The 16,602-nt window shown below is 47.2% G+C and overlaps 1 protein-coding gene and 1 long non-coding RNA gene across 5 annotated transcripts in view; one reads left to right on the top strand and one right to left on the bottom strand.

Moving 5' to 3' along the window:
• The window catches only part of LOC138793211 (transcription elongation factor A protein 3-like), a 44,241-nt gene that overhangs the window by 12,953 nt on the left and 14,686 nt on the right, over positions 1-16,602 (top strand). The window contains exons 7-17 of the mRNA XM_069971620.1: positions 506-565; positions 3,018-3,086; positions 6,580-6,633; positions 6,945-7,016; positions 7,432-7,509; positions 7,593-7,673; positions 8,272-8,352; positions 9,269-9,346; positions 9,438-9,515; positions 9,602-9,738; positions 11,657-11,713. Coding sequence (XP_069827721.1) covers positions 506-565; positions 3,018-3,086; positions 6,580-6,633; positions 6,945-7,016; positions 7,432-7,509; positions 7,593-7,673; positions 8,272-8,352; positions 9,269-9,346; positions 9,438-9,515; positions 9,602-9,738; positions 11,657-11,713 — 845 coding nt within the window. The remainder of the gene's footprint in view (positions 1-505; positions 566-3,017; positions 3,087-6,579; positions 6,634-6,944; positions 7,017-7,431; positions 7,510-7,592; positions 7,674-8,271; positions 8,353-9,268; positions 9,347-9,437; positions 9,516-9,601; positions 9,739-11,656; positions 11,714-16,602) is intronic.
• Positions 7,547-16,602, bottom strand: part of LOC138793213 (uncharacterized) — a 161,494-nt gene continuing 152,438 nt past the window's right edge. For all 4 annotated transcript variants that reach the window (XR_011363234.1, XR_011363236.1, XR_011363233.1 and 1 more), the window contains exon 3: positions 7,547-7,648. This is a non-coding gene — a long non-coding RNA (uncharacterized lncRNA). The remainder of the gene's footprint in view (positions 7,649-16,602) is intronic.

The raw sequence follows: 16,602 nt of genomic DNA, 5'->3' as shown, positions 1-16,602 counted from the left end.
GTTAAATCGTTCAACGATAATCGTTCGGTTGAAATGCAGTTAACGATTAACGACCGAACGAGAAATCGTTGATCACTTTATAAGACCGGGACCTATTTTTATCGTTGCTCGTTTGCAAAACGTTCGCATTGAATAAGACATAATCGTCCGGCAGAATAGGGCCCTTAGGCCATGCTCACATGGTGTAAGAGACCGGCTGTTCCGTGACCCGGCCGGGTCGCGGAGCGGCAGGTCTCTGAAAAGATGACCCTGAAAAGATGATCTTTTTGGCCGCAGGGTTCTGATGCAGGCGCATCCTTGAGCACCCGCATCAGAACTCCCCACAGCACACTATGAAGCTTGCGGCCGGAGCTGCTCGCTTCATAGTGTGCACTGACATGGTTTTCTACGGCCCATATTTACAGAGGAATATAATTGTCTTCTTCTCCTATGATAGTATACTATAGAATTGTAAAAATGTTTCATTTTTATACCATCAATGACTCTTCTCTCTTCTATCTTGCAGTCCACGTCCCGAAAGCTCCAAATCTCTAAGCCAGCAGCCTGCGACCCAGGACCCAAAATGGTGAACAGCATAGTTACAGTATAATACTAATACAACAAGCCATTCCATAAAAGTGCACATAGCAAAACTCCTCATGCTCATTCATCTAGAAAGGGAATGTATTTTTAAAGTGATATTGTCTCCCCGTTTCCGGTTCTCAGCACCATTCTTAAAGGGATACTGTCACCCCCTTTCTGGATGAGGACGTCTCTACACAGCTGTAAAGGCTAAATCCTGCCGTTTTCATACCTTACTTTATAACAGATTTCTTGGTGCTTGGTCCAGTAAAAATGTTTTTCATCGTTGTGTGGGTTCATGGTTGCAGCGCTTTCTGTGATGTAATTTGTGTATAGGCCCCGCCCCCTCAGCAGCCATAGGAATGGGCTGACCAAGAGGGGATGGGGCTTAGACTTCTAGGCCGGCCACTGAAAGAGGCAGGGCCTATATTCCTATGACGTCACAGAGGGGGCGGGCCTACAGCACACATGTGGGTGGGGCCAGGTGGCGCTATGACTGTGAAGCCCCGCTCAGGTGGCACAATCCACTAACCATAAAAACATTTTTCACTGGACCAAGCAGCAAGAAATCTATAATAAAGTAAGGCATAAAAACTGCAGAATTTAGGCTTCACAGCTGTGTAGAGAAGTCCTCATCCAGAAAGGGGGAGACAGTGTCACTTTAATCTTAAATTCTGGACATTTCATATCTTACAGTATAAAGGATTTCTTGGTGGTCTCTCCCCTCAAAAATGCATGTTACTGTTGGTGGACAGTGCCGTGGGGCAGGGTTTAACGGCTGCCGTGCCCCACATTTCCGCCCACATCTGCACCGCAGGCCCTACATCCTCTGTAATTGCCGTTTAGGCCCCCGTTTCCTCAGCAGCATCTTTAGAATGGGCCGACTTAGAGTCCTAGGTCCCGTCCCCTCTAATCTGGGTGTCACAGAGAGGGCGGGGGCTATGTCTCTAGGTTGGCCCATTTTAATGACACTGTGAAGGGGGCGGGGCCTAGGCCTCTAGGTCGGCCCATTCTGATGATGCTGCAGAATGGGTGGGGCCTAGACGATGATGATGATGTAACTGAAGGGGTGGGGCCTACAGCACAGATGTGGGCAGAGATAAGGAACACAATGGCTGCTAAGCCCCGCCCCTATAGCACTGTCCAGCAACAATAACATGCATTTTTGAGGGTAGAGCCCACCAAGAAATCCTTTATACCTTAGATATGAAATTTGCAGAATATAAGCGTCAGCAATTTCACTTATTCCTTGTAGAAATTAGTATTTTTGAGATAAATGTACATATTATTAGAAAAAAAATCTAATTTTTATGCCCAAAGGCTAAAAACTTACCTCAAACACCTCTCGGGTTTAAATATTTATTACACTCTTAGGCCGTGTTCCCACTATGTACTAACAATGATCGTTCTTTAGTGAATGGCCGCTGTCTAACGCTAAACAACGGCCATTGTTGTAAAACTATGGCCGGAATTATTGATTATGAACATTATTTCTGCCCGTTGATTGCTCTCATCTGTATGTAGTGGGAACATAGCCTTAGATAACATGTCTTTGGTACTTATTGTCTGTGGAAATTAGGAATTTTTAGCCAAAAACATTATTTTAACTGAAAATAAATAAATAAATAAAATAAAATTTATGGTCCAACGCTAAAAGCTTTCCCTAAACCCCTGTGGGGTCCAACCAAATTCTCACTACATCCCTGGATGATTTCTCTGAGGATATTCATTCTATTTGGAGATATTTTTTGTATGACATATATCCTTAGTCATGTTCCAAGACTCCTAGTGAAACACGGTATAGATTGGTATATTACTTCTTTTAAAAAAATCTCAAGTCTTTCAGTACTTATCAGCTACTGTATGTCCTGCAGGAAGTGGTGTATTCTTTCCTGTCTGACACAGTGCTCTCTGCTGCCACCTCTGTCCATGTCAGGAACTGTCCAGAGCAGGAGAGGTTTTCTATGGGGATTTTGTACTGCTCTGGACAGTTCCTGACATGGAAAGAGATGGCAGCAGAGAGCACTGTGTCAGACTGGAAAAATACACCACTTCCTGCAGGACATACAGCAGCTGATAAGTAGTGGAAGGCTAGAAGTAAATTACCAATGTATATAATTTTCTGACACCAGTTGATTTAAAAGGAACACTTGTTTGTGTTGTCCCTGCTAAGTTCCGTGCTGATAAAAACAAAATTCTGTCAATAAATAAGCTGACGGTCCTTAGTGATATAAGGAAATGAGACCCTATAGGGTTTTAAACTACATGAAGAGAATGTTCTGAGTCAGTGTTTCTCAGCCATATATCTCCAAGAAATGTCAGCGGCAAGGCTGTGATCATACACTATGCTACAAGTATTAGAGAACATGAGCGACATCACTCTATTTCCCATCTTTCCTGTAGAAAACATGACACATTGAGATCCCTTTTCATCACAAGATTTCTCTCTCTTGCAGCGACTGTCCTGAAAGTCGTTCTCCAGCTCAGAACTACGAGAAAACTTCTAAGGACTCAAAGCTGAAACGGTAAAGTGTTCCATATGTCATAACATCAGTGACAGTAAAGAATTGTGATAATCAGTGACAGTAAAGAAATGTGGTCAGCTTTATTTCCTTGAGTACTGAGGAACCCATTCCTGGTCCCCAGCATAGCTCACCCCCAGCATGTCTCCATCTCCTATTCCTGGTCCCCAGCATAGCTCACCCCCAGCATGTCTCCATCCCCCATTCCTGGTCCTCAGCATAGCTCACCCCCAGCATGTCTCCATCTCACATTCCTGGTCCTCAGCATAGCTCACCCCCAGCATGTCTCCATCTCCCATTCCTGGTCCTCAGCATGGCTCACCCCCAGCATGGCTCCATTTCCCATTCCTGGTCCTCAGCATAGCTCACCCCCAGCATGGCTCCATTTCCCATTCCTGGTCCCCAGCATAGCTCACCCCCAGCATGTCTCCATCTCACATTCCTGGTCCTCAGCATAGCTCACCCCCAGCATGTCTCCATCTCCCATTCCTGGTCCCCAGCATAGCTCACCCCCAGCATGTCTCCATCTCTCACTCCTGGTCCTCAGCATAGCTCCCCCACCAGCATGTCTCCATCTCCCATTCCTGATCCTCAGCATAGCTCACCCCCAGCATGACTCCATCCCCCATTCCTGGTCCTCAACATAGCTCCCCCCCCAGCATGTCTCCATCTCCCATTCCTGGTCCTCAGCATAGCTCACCCCCAGCATGACTCCATCCCCCATTCCTGGTCCTCAGCATAGCTCACCCCCAGCATGTCTCCATCTCCCATTCCTGGTCCCCAGCATAGCTCACCCCCAGCATGTCTCCATCTCTCACTCCTGGTCCTCAGCATAGCTCCCCCACCAGCATGTCTCCATCTCCCATTCCTGATCCTCAGCATAGCTCACCCCCAGCATGACTCCATCCCCCATTCCTGGTCCTCAACATAGCTCCCCCCCCAGCATGTCTCCATCTCCCATTCCTGGTCCTCAGCATAGCTCACCCCCAGCATGACTCCATCCCCCATTCCTGGTCCTCAACATAGCTCACCCCCAGCATGTCTCTATCTCCCATTCCTGGTCCTCAACATAGCTCACCCCCAGCATGACTATCCCCCATTCCTGGTCCTCAGCATAGCTCACCCCCAGCATGTCTCCATCTCTCATTCCTGGTCCTCAGCATAGCTCACCCCCAGCATGACTCCATCCCCCATTCCTGGTCCCCAGCATAGCTCACCCCCAGCATGTCTCCATCCCCCATTCCTGGTCCTCAGCATAGCTCACCCCCAGCATGACTATCCCCCATTCCTGGTCCTCAGCATAGCTCACCCCCAGCATGTCTCCATCCCCCATTCCTGGTCCTCAGCATAGCTCACCCCCAGCATGACTATCCCCCATTCCTGGTCCTCAGCATAGCTCACCCCCAGCATGTCTCCATCTCTCATTCCTGGTCCTCAGCATAGCTCACCCCCAGCATGTCTCCATCTCCCATTCCTGGACCTCAGCATAGCTCACCCCCAGCATGGCTCCATTTCCCATTCCTGGTCCTCAGCATGGCTCGCGCCCAGCATGTCTCCATCCCCCATTCCTGGTCCTCAGCATAGCTCACCCCCAGCATGGCTTCATCTCCCATTCCTGGTCCTCAGCATGGCTCATCCCCAGCATGTTTCCATCCCCCATTACTGGTCCTCAGCATAGCTCACCCCCAGCATGTCTCCATCTCCCATTCCTGGTCCTCAGCATAGCTCACCCCCAGCATGACTCCATCCCCCATTCCTGGTCCTCAGCATAGCTCCCCCCCCAGCATGTCTCCATCTCCCATTCCTGATCCTCAGCATAGCTCACCCCCAGCATGACTCCATCCCCCATTCCTGGTCCTCAACATAGCTCCCCCCCCCAGCATGTCTCCATCTCCCATTCCTGATCCTCAGCATAGCTCACCCCCAGCATGACTCCATCCCCCATTCCTGGTCCTCAGCATAGCTCCCCCCCCAGCATTTCTCCATCTCCCATTCCTGGTCCTCAGCATAGCTCACCCCCAGCATGACTCCATCCCCCATTCCTGGTCCTCAACATAGCTCACCCCCAGCATGTCTCTATCTCCCATTCCTGGTCCTCAGCATAACTCACCCCCAGCATGACTATCCCCTATTCCTGGTCCTCAGCATAGCTCACCCCCAGCATGACTATCCCCCATTCCTGGTCCTCAGCATAGCTCACCCCCAGCATGACTATCCCCCATTCCTGGTCCTCAGCATAGCTCACCCCCAGCATGTCTCCATCTCTCATTCCTGGTCCTCAGCATAGCTCACCCCCAGCATGTCTCCATCTCCCATTCCTGGTCCTCAGCATAGCTCACCCCCAGCATGGCTCCATTTCCCATTCCTGGTCCTCAGCATGGCTCGCGCCCAGCATGTCTCCATCCCCCATTCCTGGTCCTCAGCATAGCTCACCCCCAGCATGGCTTCATCTCCCATTCCTGGTCCTCAGCATGGCTCATCCCCAGCATGTCTCAATCTCCCATTCCTGGTCCTCAGAATGGCTCACCCCCAGCATGGCTCCATCTTTCATTCCTGGTCCTCAGCATGGCACACCACTAGCATGGCTACTTCCCCGACAGCAGAATTATTTGGTCTGCACCCTCCCTGTCCTTGATCATAATGTAGGCAGCTTGGGCAGCTACCTGGGGCCTGAGGATTCTGGGGGGTCCACAACACTCCAAACTGTGCTCGGGCGCTGATAGGTGGCCAAGACTTCCGGTGCATGTCTGTAACACACGATGCCTGTGCCGAAGAGAGAGAAGCACCATGAGACCTGCAGAAACGGGGGAGTGTGAGGGAAGTGAATTTAGTTTTTTTTTATTTATCCCTATTAGGGGATCTGAACTGAGCGAGGGGACTACACAGGGGTCCATCTACTAAAGGGAAATTATACAGAGGGCCATGTACTGAAGAGGGACTACACAGAGGGCCATCTACTAAAGGGGGACTAAAGAGAGGGTTATTTACTAAAGGGGGACTACACAGAGGGCCATCTACTATAGGGGGTCTACACAAGGGGGCCATCTATTATATGGGACTACATAGGAGGTCATCTACTAAATGGGGGACTACACAAAGGGGCATCTACTATAAGAGGACCTACACAGGGGTTAATCTACTATAGGGGGGCTACATATGAACACAGGTGCCATCTATAGTTCCACATCAGTGTGCCTGTACACTGGGAGGGGCCCAGGTTGGGTGGATAGCAGGGTATGTTTAATGCTTCCAAATTATTCAAAATCCCAAAAAGTCCAATGTGTGATCTTTTTAAAGGGATTCCAATGGATAAACTTGCCCATAAGGTCTTCAGTCAGATAATTGGGTGGTCTACCCATACAGCGCCAGCTTTCATAGACAACATACAGAGAGAACCCACCATGGATAAATGTGATCTAGATAAGGAGGGGTCTTCTCAGCAGGTTGTTCGGCATGACCTCCTAGTCTGATAAATATACTTATCTCTTCTTTGCAGAAGCCATTCAACTGATGTTCAAACTTCATCCAATATTTCCAAGAAGCAAGAAAGGTGAGAATACAGAATACAGAATTATGTCTGGGTACAATCTCTAACTCGTATGGAGGAATAATACCAACATAGGCTTTCCACATTATGCAGAACCATGCTACACTGGATGCTATATGGGAGATATTCTCCTCAACCAGAACGGCTCTTTAACCTTATGGAAGCACAATACGATGACACAAAGTGCCTACAGCTCTGGTGCTCTATGTACCTTTAAACAGGGTCACTGCACATATCGGAGCCATGGCCTAGGGATGAGTCAATAAAGTATACAATTCTAAATTATCTATCCTCACGACTGCTTTCTCCTCCAGGCGACTGTCTTTAAATACTACATTACCATCATCTTCTGGCGCAAACATTTCCAGTAACAACAAAGATGAAAGGTAAATCTGTTATTTTAAAGGGTTATACCCATCTGGGACACTTATAGCATGTCCACAAGATATTCCATACATGTCTCCTTGATGTGGGTGCCAACTCTGGGACCAACACCCATCTTCCAATCGTGAACTTCTCACCTCACCTGCCCCCCCCTTCCCCCTCCTAAGCCAACAGAGTTCAGGGAGCCATAAACAACTATATCTATCGATTTACACAATTTTCTTTTATGCTACGCAATTTCCGCAACTCCCATTAAAGCAAATGGGAATTAAGTAATTTTCTGGATTTGGCTATTCTTCCAGACCACCTCTAGTGGTCCCACATAGGTATAACCCTTTAACTAATAAAGTCCTACAGAGTAATTATTGTTCCTATCGCTTAGAAATTTAGTCACATTGCTTGATCTCATCTCTCCAGGAGACAGTCCATGTCTTCACCAATATCATCAAGTCGAAATGGACCCAACAAACACCAAACAAACACCAAAGAGGAAAGGTAAAACTTATATTAACAAATAAAGTAATACACAGTGTCAAATGTTAAGAATCTGGCCATATTCTAAATCCTCATCTCTTTAGGAAACACTCCATGTCTTCTCCAACTTCATCGAGTCCTAATGGATCCAGCAAACCATCTACAAACACCAGGAAAGAGGAAAGGTAAAACTGCTAAATTAACAAATAACATAAAACAGAGTCTTAAAGGGAATCTGTTGTCTGTAATTCATTATTCAAACTGCTCACACTGTTAGATAGCTGCTAGGCAAGGAGACACATGGTACCTTTCATATATCCAGCTGTGCTTCCAGGATGCAGAGAAATGCTTTTATTCTCTGGTACAAGGTATCAAAGAGGCTTTTCCAAGCTCTTGGTCTGCTGCAAGCTGCGATGTCTCCTCTCTCCCTCCCCTTCCTGTTTGATTGACACCTGGAAGCAGGGTCAGGTATGGGAGAGGGAGGGAGGAGCTGCTACAGCTTAGCGCTGTTCAGGAGCTTGGGAAAGCCCCTTTGACTCTTCATATTATGTAATAAAAGTACTTTTCTATATTCTGGAACCACAGATAGATATATGAAAAGTACCATGTGTCTCCCTGATCTAATAAATATCTAACAGCATCAGCAGTTTGGAACGTGAATTGCAGCTGACAAATTCCCTTTAAATTCTATTAGAGATGAGCTCAACTCGCAACTGAGTTGCGCTCATCTCTAGTTATTATCTCTTAGGAATCTAGCCATATTTTAAATCTCCATCTCTCCAGGAGACACTCCATGTCTTCTCCAACTTCATCTAGTCCTAATGGATCCGGCAAATCATTAACAAACACCAGGAAAGAGGAAAGGTAAAACTGGTATATTAACTAATAAGGTAAAACAGAGTGTTAAAGGACAACTCCGGCCAAAATCTACATTCATTATGCATATACAGTATAGTGCTATTTCTCTTAATTTAGTAGATCAGGGAGACTTCAAATTCTCTCAAAAACCGTGACGTCACGAATCAGGTGTAATTCCTATGGAGTGTCCAGCAGGGGGCACAGTATATGTAGAAGTCTGTATTGAAGTGTATGGAAGAGTAATGTAACGTGGATGTAATGTAAAAACTACCCTTTATTCATGGACTATGTTTATTTATGGACTATGTTTATGGAATAATTTGGGTAACAAGGACACTTGCTCCCCAAATGGAGGGCACCGAGCAGGGAGGGAGAGAGGTGCCGGTGCATCTAACTACTTCCTCCTTCCCTCCCTGCTTCGTGCAAGTGGGACAGATAGACACTACTACTACTCCCATCATCTGCTCATAGTATGAGCAGATGATGGGGGAGTAGTACCAGGGAGATCCCCCATCACCGAGCCCCCCCCCAGCATCACACCCACCCCACAGCCGCCGTTGGTAACCTCCCCCATAGTTACAGACCTGGTCATCATCACCAACCCCCCGTACACGTCCGTACACTTTTTCTGCTGTCGCGCCCTGCCAACTCAGTCCTGGATGTCACCCCTAGCAGCTCTCATCATCCAAATACTGCTAGAGATGAGCGCAACTTAAGCATGCTTGGATCCAATTGTTCGATTTGAATACTGGTGGTGGAAGAAGTTGGATGCAGCCCTTGGGAGTCTGTACTGCATCCAACTTCTTCATCCACCTGTATTAAAATGCAGAACGATCGGACACGAACACACATTTGAGTTGCGCTCATCTCTAGTTATTATTTCTCAGGATTCTAGCCATATTCTAAATCTCCATCTCTCCAGGAGACACTCTATGTCTTCTCCAAGTTCATCAAGTCGAAATGGATCCAACAAATCTTCTACAAACACCAAAGAGGAAAGGTAAAACTACTATATTAACTAATAAAGTAATAGAGTGTTTAATGTTCCTATCTCAGTAATATAGCCATATTCTACATCTTCATCTGTCCAGGAGACACTCTTTGTCTTCACCAACTTCATTAAGTTGCAACGGATCCAATAAACCTTCTACAACCACCAAAGAGGAAAGGTGAGAAGGACTTAAAAGTGTTAACAAAATATTAATTTCCCTTTCTATGTATTTCCCTTTTAAGTAAAGCTGTAATCTTCTCCTAGACTGAGCGCCCCATTGGCATGTTCCCCCACTTGTAGTAGTCCTCCATCTTTGGCTCTGCTATCAAACAGTTATGTGACAGGCAATTCTGTGAGAGACAAGTGTGTAGAGATGATCGCGTCTGCTCTGAAGACTGATGGTAAGGCTTAAAGGTTTAGCCTTGCATGTTTGTGGATTTGACAAGTATCCTTTTAGTATTTTTAAAAAAGCAACTAGTATAAAAAAGCATAAAATTAAAGGAGAAGTCTGGATCTTTGATTACCTCTCCCCATGCCCGTAATGAGAAGCGTGACCAGCTCCGGGACCCTCACCTGAAGAAATTTTCCTTGATTTGTGATGACGTCACGACTCGGGGGAGAATGCTGGTCCCGCATGATGGACGGCCGGCCAGTCCATGAGCCGGGTTGTGACTTCGGCTCTGGTGGAGATCCCGGAGCCTGGTGGGGGTCTTAGAGCAGCAATCCAATGCTGGAGAGGCAAGGGGAAAGGTGAGTTGGTGTAAGTTTTTATCTTCCCCCCTGCCCCTGCTATTAGAAAAATTTTGCCCCTGGTCGGACTTCTCCTTCTCCTGATTCATGCCCTTGAGGGGCATGAATCGGGCCAAAGGTGGCCTGAATATGAGACTGAAGGGTGTGATTCAGGCTAACAAGGTATGAATATGATTTTTAGGTGGAATAAATAAATGTGAGGCTGAGGTGGTGTGAATCAGACTCGGGGGTGTAAACATTACCCTGAGGGGGCATGAATCAGGCAGTGGGTGGTGTAGATATGATTCTGAGAGGGCATGAATCAGGCAGCGGGTGGTGTAAATATGAGGCTGAGGGGGCATGAATCAGGCAGCGGGTGGTGTGAATATGAAGCTGAGGGGGCATGAATCATGCAGCGGATGGTGTGATTATGAGGCTGAGGGGGTATGAATCAGGCAGTGGGTGGCATGAACATGAGGCTGAGGGAGCATAAATCAGGCAGCAGGTGTTGTGAAAATAAAGCTAAGGGGGCATGAATCAGGCAGCGGATGGTGTGAATATGAGGCTGAGGGGGCATGAATCAGTCAGTGGGTGATGTGAATATTAGGCTGAGGGGGCATGAATCAGGCAGCGGGTGGTGTGAATATGAGGCTGAGAGGGCATGAATCAGGCAGCAGGTGGTGTGAATATGAAGCTGAGGGGGCATGTATAAAATAATAATATAATATTTACTTGAATAGCACCAAGAGATTCCGCAGCACTTTTTTTTTATTTTTATAAATATATATACAGTACAGAGGTTACATAATACACAGTTAAATAATTAGAATAAATAAAAATACAAAGTGTATACGAGACCTGCTCATTGAAGCTTACAGACTACAACTAGGGCCGACACTAGGCACAAGTGCTTTATTTGTCCATGGTCCATCCATTGTACATAGTTGGAAAGAACAGGATGAGCCAGTCATACGCCAATGTCTGATTGTGAGTAAAACATATAAAGTGCATGGAACCGTCAGAGATATAGAGTGAGGGGACAACAGAAGGGGGAACAAGTTTAGGGAATGTTATAAGCGAGCCTGAAGAGATGAGTCTTGAGGACGCACTTGAAACTGTGAGTGTTGGGAATAAGTCTTTGGGTAGGGCATTCCAGAGAACTGGTGCAGCACGAGAAAAGTCTTGGGGGCGGGAGTGGGAGGTTCTGATTATCAAAGATGTTAGGGTTAGATCATTAGCAGAGCGACAATTAAAAAAACAGTCCAGACTCCCAGTATCGAGACATTTGGGCGGAGCTGCAGAGGCATGTAGTCACACTGCCTCCGCCCTTTTCCCAACCCCTCATGCTTGATTGGCAGCCTGAGTGCTGGGAACTTAAAGAGGTTGTCCAACTTAAACCAACTTCTCCCATATCCACAGGATAGGGGACAGGTAAGAGATGGAGGGGGGGCTGACCTACGTTATAAGGTACTGGGGCAATGTCCCATTCCCTCAGGGAAGTGATTTGTTTCTTTTAAACCAACATGTAAAATACACACGCTGTTTACATTCTGTTATATTTGTTTTTTCCTTTTTTTTTTTTTTTTTTAGATGACTATAAAACTTTTGGAGTAAACTGTGACAAAATTGCATGGGAAATTGAAGAAAATATCCTTTTTATGTAATGAGAATTACAACCAGGCTCCCTCCTCTAGCCTGTGCTGTCCTGCTTTGTGGTGAGTCTGTTCATAAGATGGCTGACATGGAGGAGCATGTGACCATATCCCGCCCCCACAGTGTCCTCCACTGAGCCTGTATATGCCTATGGTGGACACAGGGGCGGGGCATGGTCACATGCTCCTCCATCTTATGGACAGAATCACCACAGAGCAGGGCACCTCAGCCTGAAGGAGGGGAGTCTGATTTTAACTCTATGAGGTACACAGGGATCTGCTGCCAGTATATACAGTGAGTACACTTACTAATACTATACACTGAACTATTTTACTATAAAGTGGCCAACCCCTTTAATTTATCTTTACTGTATATTGATTTACTTTAGTATATTATATCACAGGGTTCATGCCACCTCCCCTATCATTCTGTGCCACCCACCCCATCACTATTTATCATCCGCAACCCACCCTGACTCCAGCTGACTCAAATAGATTTTTATCCGGCCCCACTTCTTTATAAAAAATCAGACCGTCCCATTCATCCATTTCTTTACTTCCTGTGATGTCGCGTTCAATATCTGTTTCCTGTTTCTTCTGTGATGGGCACCGGGTGTAATGTAACACGTTGGTGTTGTGATGCGGTAACCTGCTTTGGCTAGTTCGCTATCCCCAATGGTCGGTAACCTCCAAGAGTATTGAGGGTCACTTGGGCACTTGTCATGGTAACCCGGAGTGGTAGCAGACCCACCCAGGATGTTGGCACCGCCACTCACAGAAAGGGGAAATAAGCCAAGTATACGGTGGTGTGTGTGTGGGTGCAGGTACTGACAGATTTGAGTCCTGAGCGTTTAGTCAAAAATATAACACTTTACTGAAGTAAGACTTGAGTTAAACAGTACACGTGATACAGTGGTGCAAATCTTTACACAAAACGCTGTTGCTGACAGTGAGGTAGAACCAGTACTTATAGAAGTAGGTGTTTTGTAGAGAGAAGGAAGAGGAGAGTAGTTGCCAGAGGAGCCCTACCCAAAGTAGTGAATGTGCTCTGCAGGAACAGGTGTATAGGTAGAGAGGTAAATAGATACCCATACTCACGGATGCCAGTAGTGGCTCTGAACCGCCCCTAGTTGTGAGATACCTGTCCTAGGTGGGTAATACGAGCCTCAGTCGTCGGTTATCTGGGTTGAACAGACTTCCAAGGTTTCCCAGTTGTCTTGGGCTGCGCAGTAGGATACGTAGACCTTGCACAGTAGCTTTGTCCTATTGGGGTCAGTTCCTCTTGTTTTAGGTGACTGCACTGCACTTTTTAGAGAGATTCCTGGCGTGGGCAAGATTTATCCTAGGTGGCTTCTTTCCCCAAGGTGAGTTTAGCACTGCATCTTTGTTTTGGTGTCTAGTAGGAAAACTTTGTAAAGAGCTAGTCTCTCAAACTTCGCTTTGAGAAGAGATAGGTCAAGAAAATAAGCACCTCTGACTGGTCAGTATATAAACATGTGGTACAAAACAATTAACCCTTTTGACATCAGCTGTGCATAGGAGAGACAAAAACAGTGGTGACACCTACAATACGGGGACTATCTGCAGATTGGGGAGGTATACAGTATGGGGACTACGAACTACAGAGGGGGAGGGAGGTATATAGTATGGGGGAAGAAGTACAGGGTGGGGGAGGTATACAGTATGGGGACTACCTGCAAAGGGGGGATTTATAGAGTATGAAGGCTACCTGCAGAGGGGGGATGTATACAGTATGGGGACTATCTGCAGAGGGGGGGATGTATACAGTATGGGGGAACAACTACAGAGGGGGGGGGTATACAGTCTGGGGACTACCTGCAGAAAGGGGGATGTATACAGTATGGGGGAAATATTATAGAGGGGGAGGGAGGTATACAATACAGAGGCCTAACTACAGGGGAGTCTACAGTATAGGAGTTTAACAACAGTGGGACATACAGTATGGCGGCTATATACCATAAAGTGGGGCTACAGTGTACGGGCATACTGTGTTTCTCTGAAAATAAGGCCTACCCTAAAATAAGCCCTAGCTCTTTTTTTTCAGAGAAATAAAACAAGAATAACACCCAGTCTTTTTCTCATAGAAACCTGGTATATACCCTACTGTACATCAGATTTATCCATTTCAAACATCTTGTTCTAATAATGTCGATTGACCGCAATAAAAGCAATGGAAAATACAGCAAGTTACCAAATACTCGGTCATAAGGAAAATGGGTTTCCCTGCCAGGTGGCTTTGGCTCCTAATCAAATCCACAGAACACAGCGTACAGTACCTGCTTTACTAAACCTCCACACATTAGAAAAGGAGAATGCAAGGAACCCTAAGTTACTTAAAGGGGTTGTTCAACTATCAGCAAAAAAAAAATTAAAATTGCTGGTGTTGTGTCTAAGGCTTATCTAAATATCCCTGCCAAGTTTTGCTGCCATATGATCTTTTTTATGGCTGCTGTGGAGTTGTTCCCTACCATTTATATTCTCGTCATTTCCTGTTTCATATTGTGTTTGCCTGTGAGGTCCCAAACTACTGAGGCCAGCATTTCTTGTGTGTCCAAGCCAGCCCCTTAAGTAACGACCCCTGCGGCTAAGCCAGCCCCCAAATAACACCCACTGCTGCTAAGCCAGCCCCCTCAGTAACACCCACTGCTGCTAAACCAGCCCTCTCAGTAATGCTCACTGCTGCCATGCCAGCCCCCTCAGTAACACCCACTGCTGCTAAGACAGCCCACTCAGTAACACCCACTGCTGCTAAGACAGCCCACTCCCCACCTCCTCACATCAATGAGGCCAATACCATCAGCCCAGGATATCACATCACACAACCCAACAGACACCCCACAGCCCCCCCTGCCTCAGCCTGCAGAGGGGATGTAACCATCACAAAGTGACTTATCAGCACCTGGGAAAACTGGGTGCCAGCCTGAGTGAATCAAACCGAAGGACATACGTGTATATGTTATTCCTGCACCGGCTTTCATCACAGCTGGATGATTGTGATCTTATAACAACATGGAGACAGAAACAGAGCGAGATATACAGAGATAGCAGGAAATGAAGAGACAGAGAAGGGGCAGAGTGAAGTGAGAGACAGAGAGTGAGGTGAAAAGGGATATGGAAAGAATAGACAGAGAGAAGGATGCAAATATAGACAGATAGGGGGATAATAAAGCACTTCTTGATAACAACCACCCAACTTTCCCAGGTGTTGATAAACCAAGCTTAGAAAGTAGTCAAAACTGCAGCCACTCACAGGAATTAGGATGAGTTGAAGATGTGTCTGCACCTAGGAAAGCAGGGTGATGTACAGTCTGCACTAACACCTCACTCTCTGTCTATTTCCCTCTTCTCTCACACCTCACCCTCCCCTTCTCCATTTCCTGCTAACTCTATATACCTGCCCCTCCTCTCTCTCCTTCTATCTCTGTATACCTCTCCCTTCTCTGTCTCTCCTGCTATCTCTGTATACCTCCCCCTTCTCTCCTGCTATCTCTGTATACCTCTCCCTTCTCTGTCTCTCCTGCTATCTCTGTATACCTCCCCCTTCTCTCCTGCTATCTCTGTATACCTCCCCCTTCTCTGTCTCTCCTGCTATCTCTGTATACCTCCCCCTTCTCTGTCTCTCCTGCTATCTCTGTATACCTCCCCCTTCTCTGTCTCTCCTGCTATCTCTGTATACCTCCCCCTTCTCTGCCTCTCCTGCTATCTCTGTATACCTCCCCCTTCTCTGTCTCTCCTGCTATCTCTGTATACCTCCCCTTATATACCTCTCCCCCTCACACCCGCTCAGTACACAGGTAGTTATGAGTTGACATGAAAGCATACCTCCCAACTTTTGCAAAGAGCAAAGAGGGACATGTGCGCCGCGGTCCCCATAGCCACGCCCCCATAGCAACCCTCTATAGCCACGCCCCCATAGTAACCCTCCATAGCCACGCCCCTACAGTCACCACATGCTGCTGACTGAATAGTGCCCTATACAGTATCCAATCCCCCCAAAAATGCCCCATATAGTGCCCCACATAGTATCCAATCCCCCATTATAGTGCCCCACATAGTAGCCAATGCCCCCATATAGTGCCCCACATAGTAGCCAATCCCCCACATAGTAGCCAATCCCCCACATAGTGCCCCACATAGTATCCAATGCCCCATATAGTGCCCCACATAGTAGCCAATGCCCCCATATAGTGCCCCACATAGTAGCCTATGCCCCCATATAGTGCCCCACATAGTAGCCAATCCCCATATAGTGCCCCACATAGTAGCCAACCCCTATATAGTGCCCCACATAGTAGCCAATGCCCCCATATAGTGCCCCACATAGTAGCCAATCCCCCCATATATGCCCCACATAGTAGCCTATGCCCCCATATAGTGCCCCACATAGTAGCCAATCCCCCCATATAGTGCCCCACATAGTAGCCAATCCCCATATAGTGCCCCACATAGTAGCCAATCCCCATATAGTGCCCCACATAGTAGCCAATGCCCCATAGAGTGCCCCACATAGTAGCCAATGCCCCCATATAACGCCCCACATAGTAGCCAATCCCCCCATATATTGCCCCACAGAGTAGCCAATCCCCCCATATAATGCCCCACAGAGTAGCCAATCCCCCCATTAGTGTGGCCCCAGCTAAAAAAAACAATAAACCAGTAACTAACCTGTCCGCCGGTCCCAGCAGCTCCTCTCCCGTCATCCTCCGGGGCGGGCAGCAGGGTATAGTCACTGACTGTACCGGAAGTGAGTCATGACAGAGGCTGCAGGTCACTTCCGGCACAGTCAGTGACTGTATACCCCGCTGCCCGCCCCGGAGGATGACGGGAATGCGCGCTCTGCCGGGAGAGGAGCTGCTGGGACCG

This window comes from Dendropsophus ebraccatus, chromosome 5 (assembly GCF_027789765.1).
Source record: "Dendropsophus ebraccatus isolate aDenEbr1 chromosome 5, aDenEbr1.pat, whole genome shotgun sequence".
NCBI lineage: Eukaryota > Metazoa > Chordata > Amphibia > Anura > Hylidae > Dendropsophus > Dendropsophus ebraccatus.
This window is presented reverse-complemented; position numbering and strand designations above follow the sequence as displayed.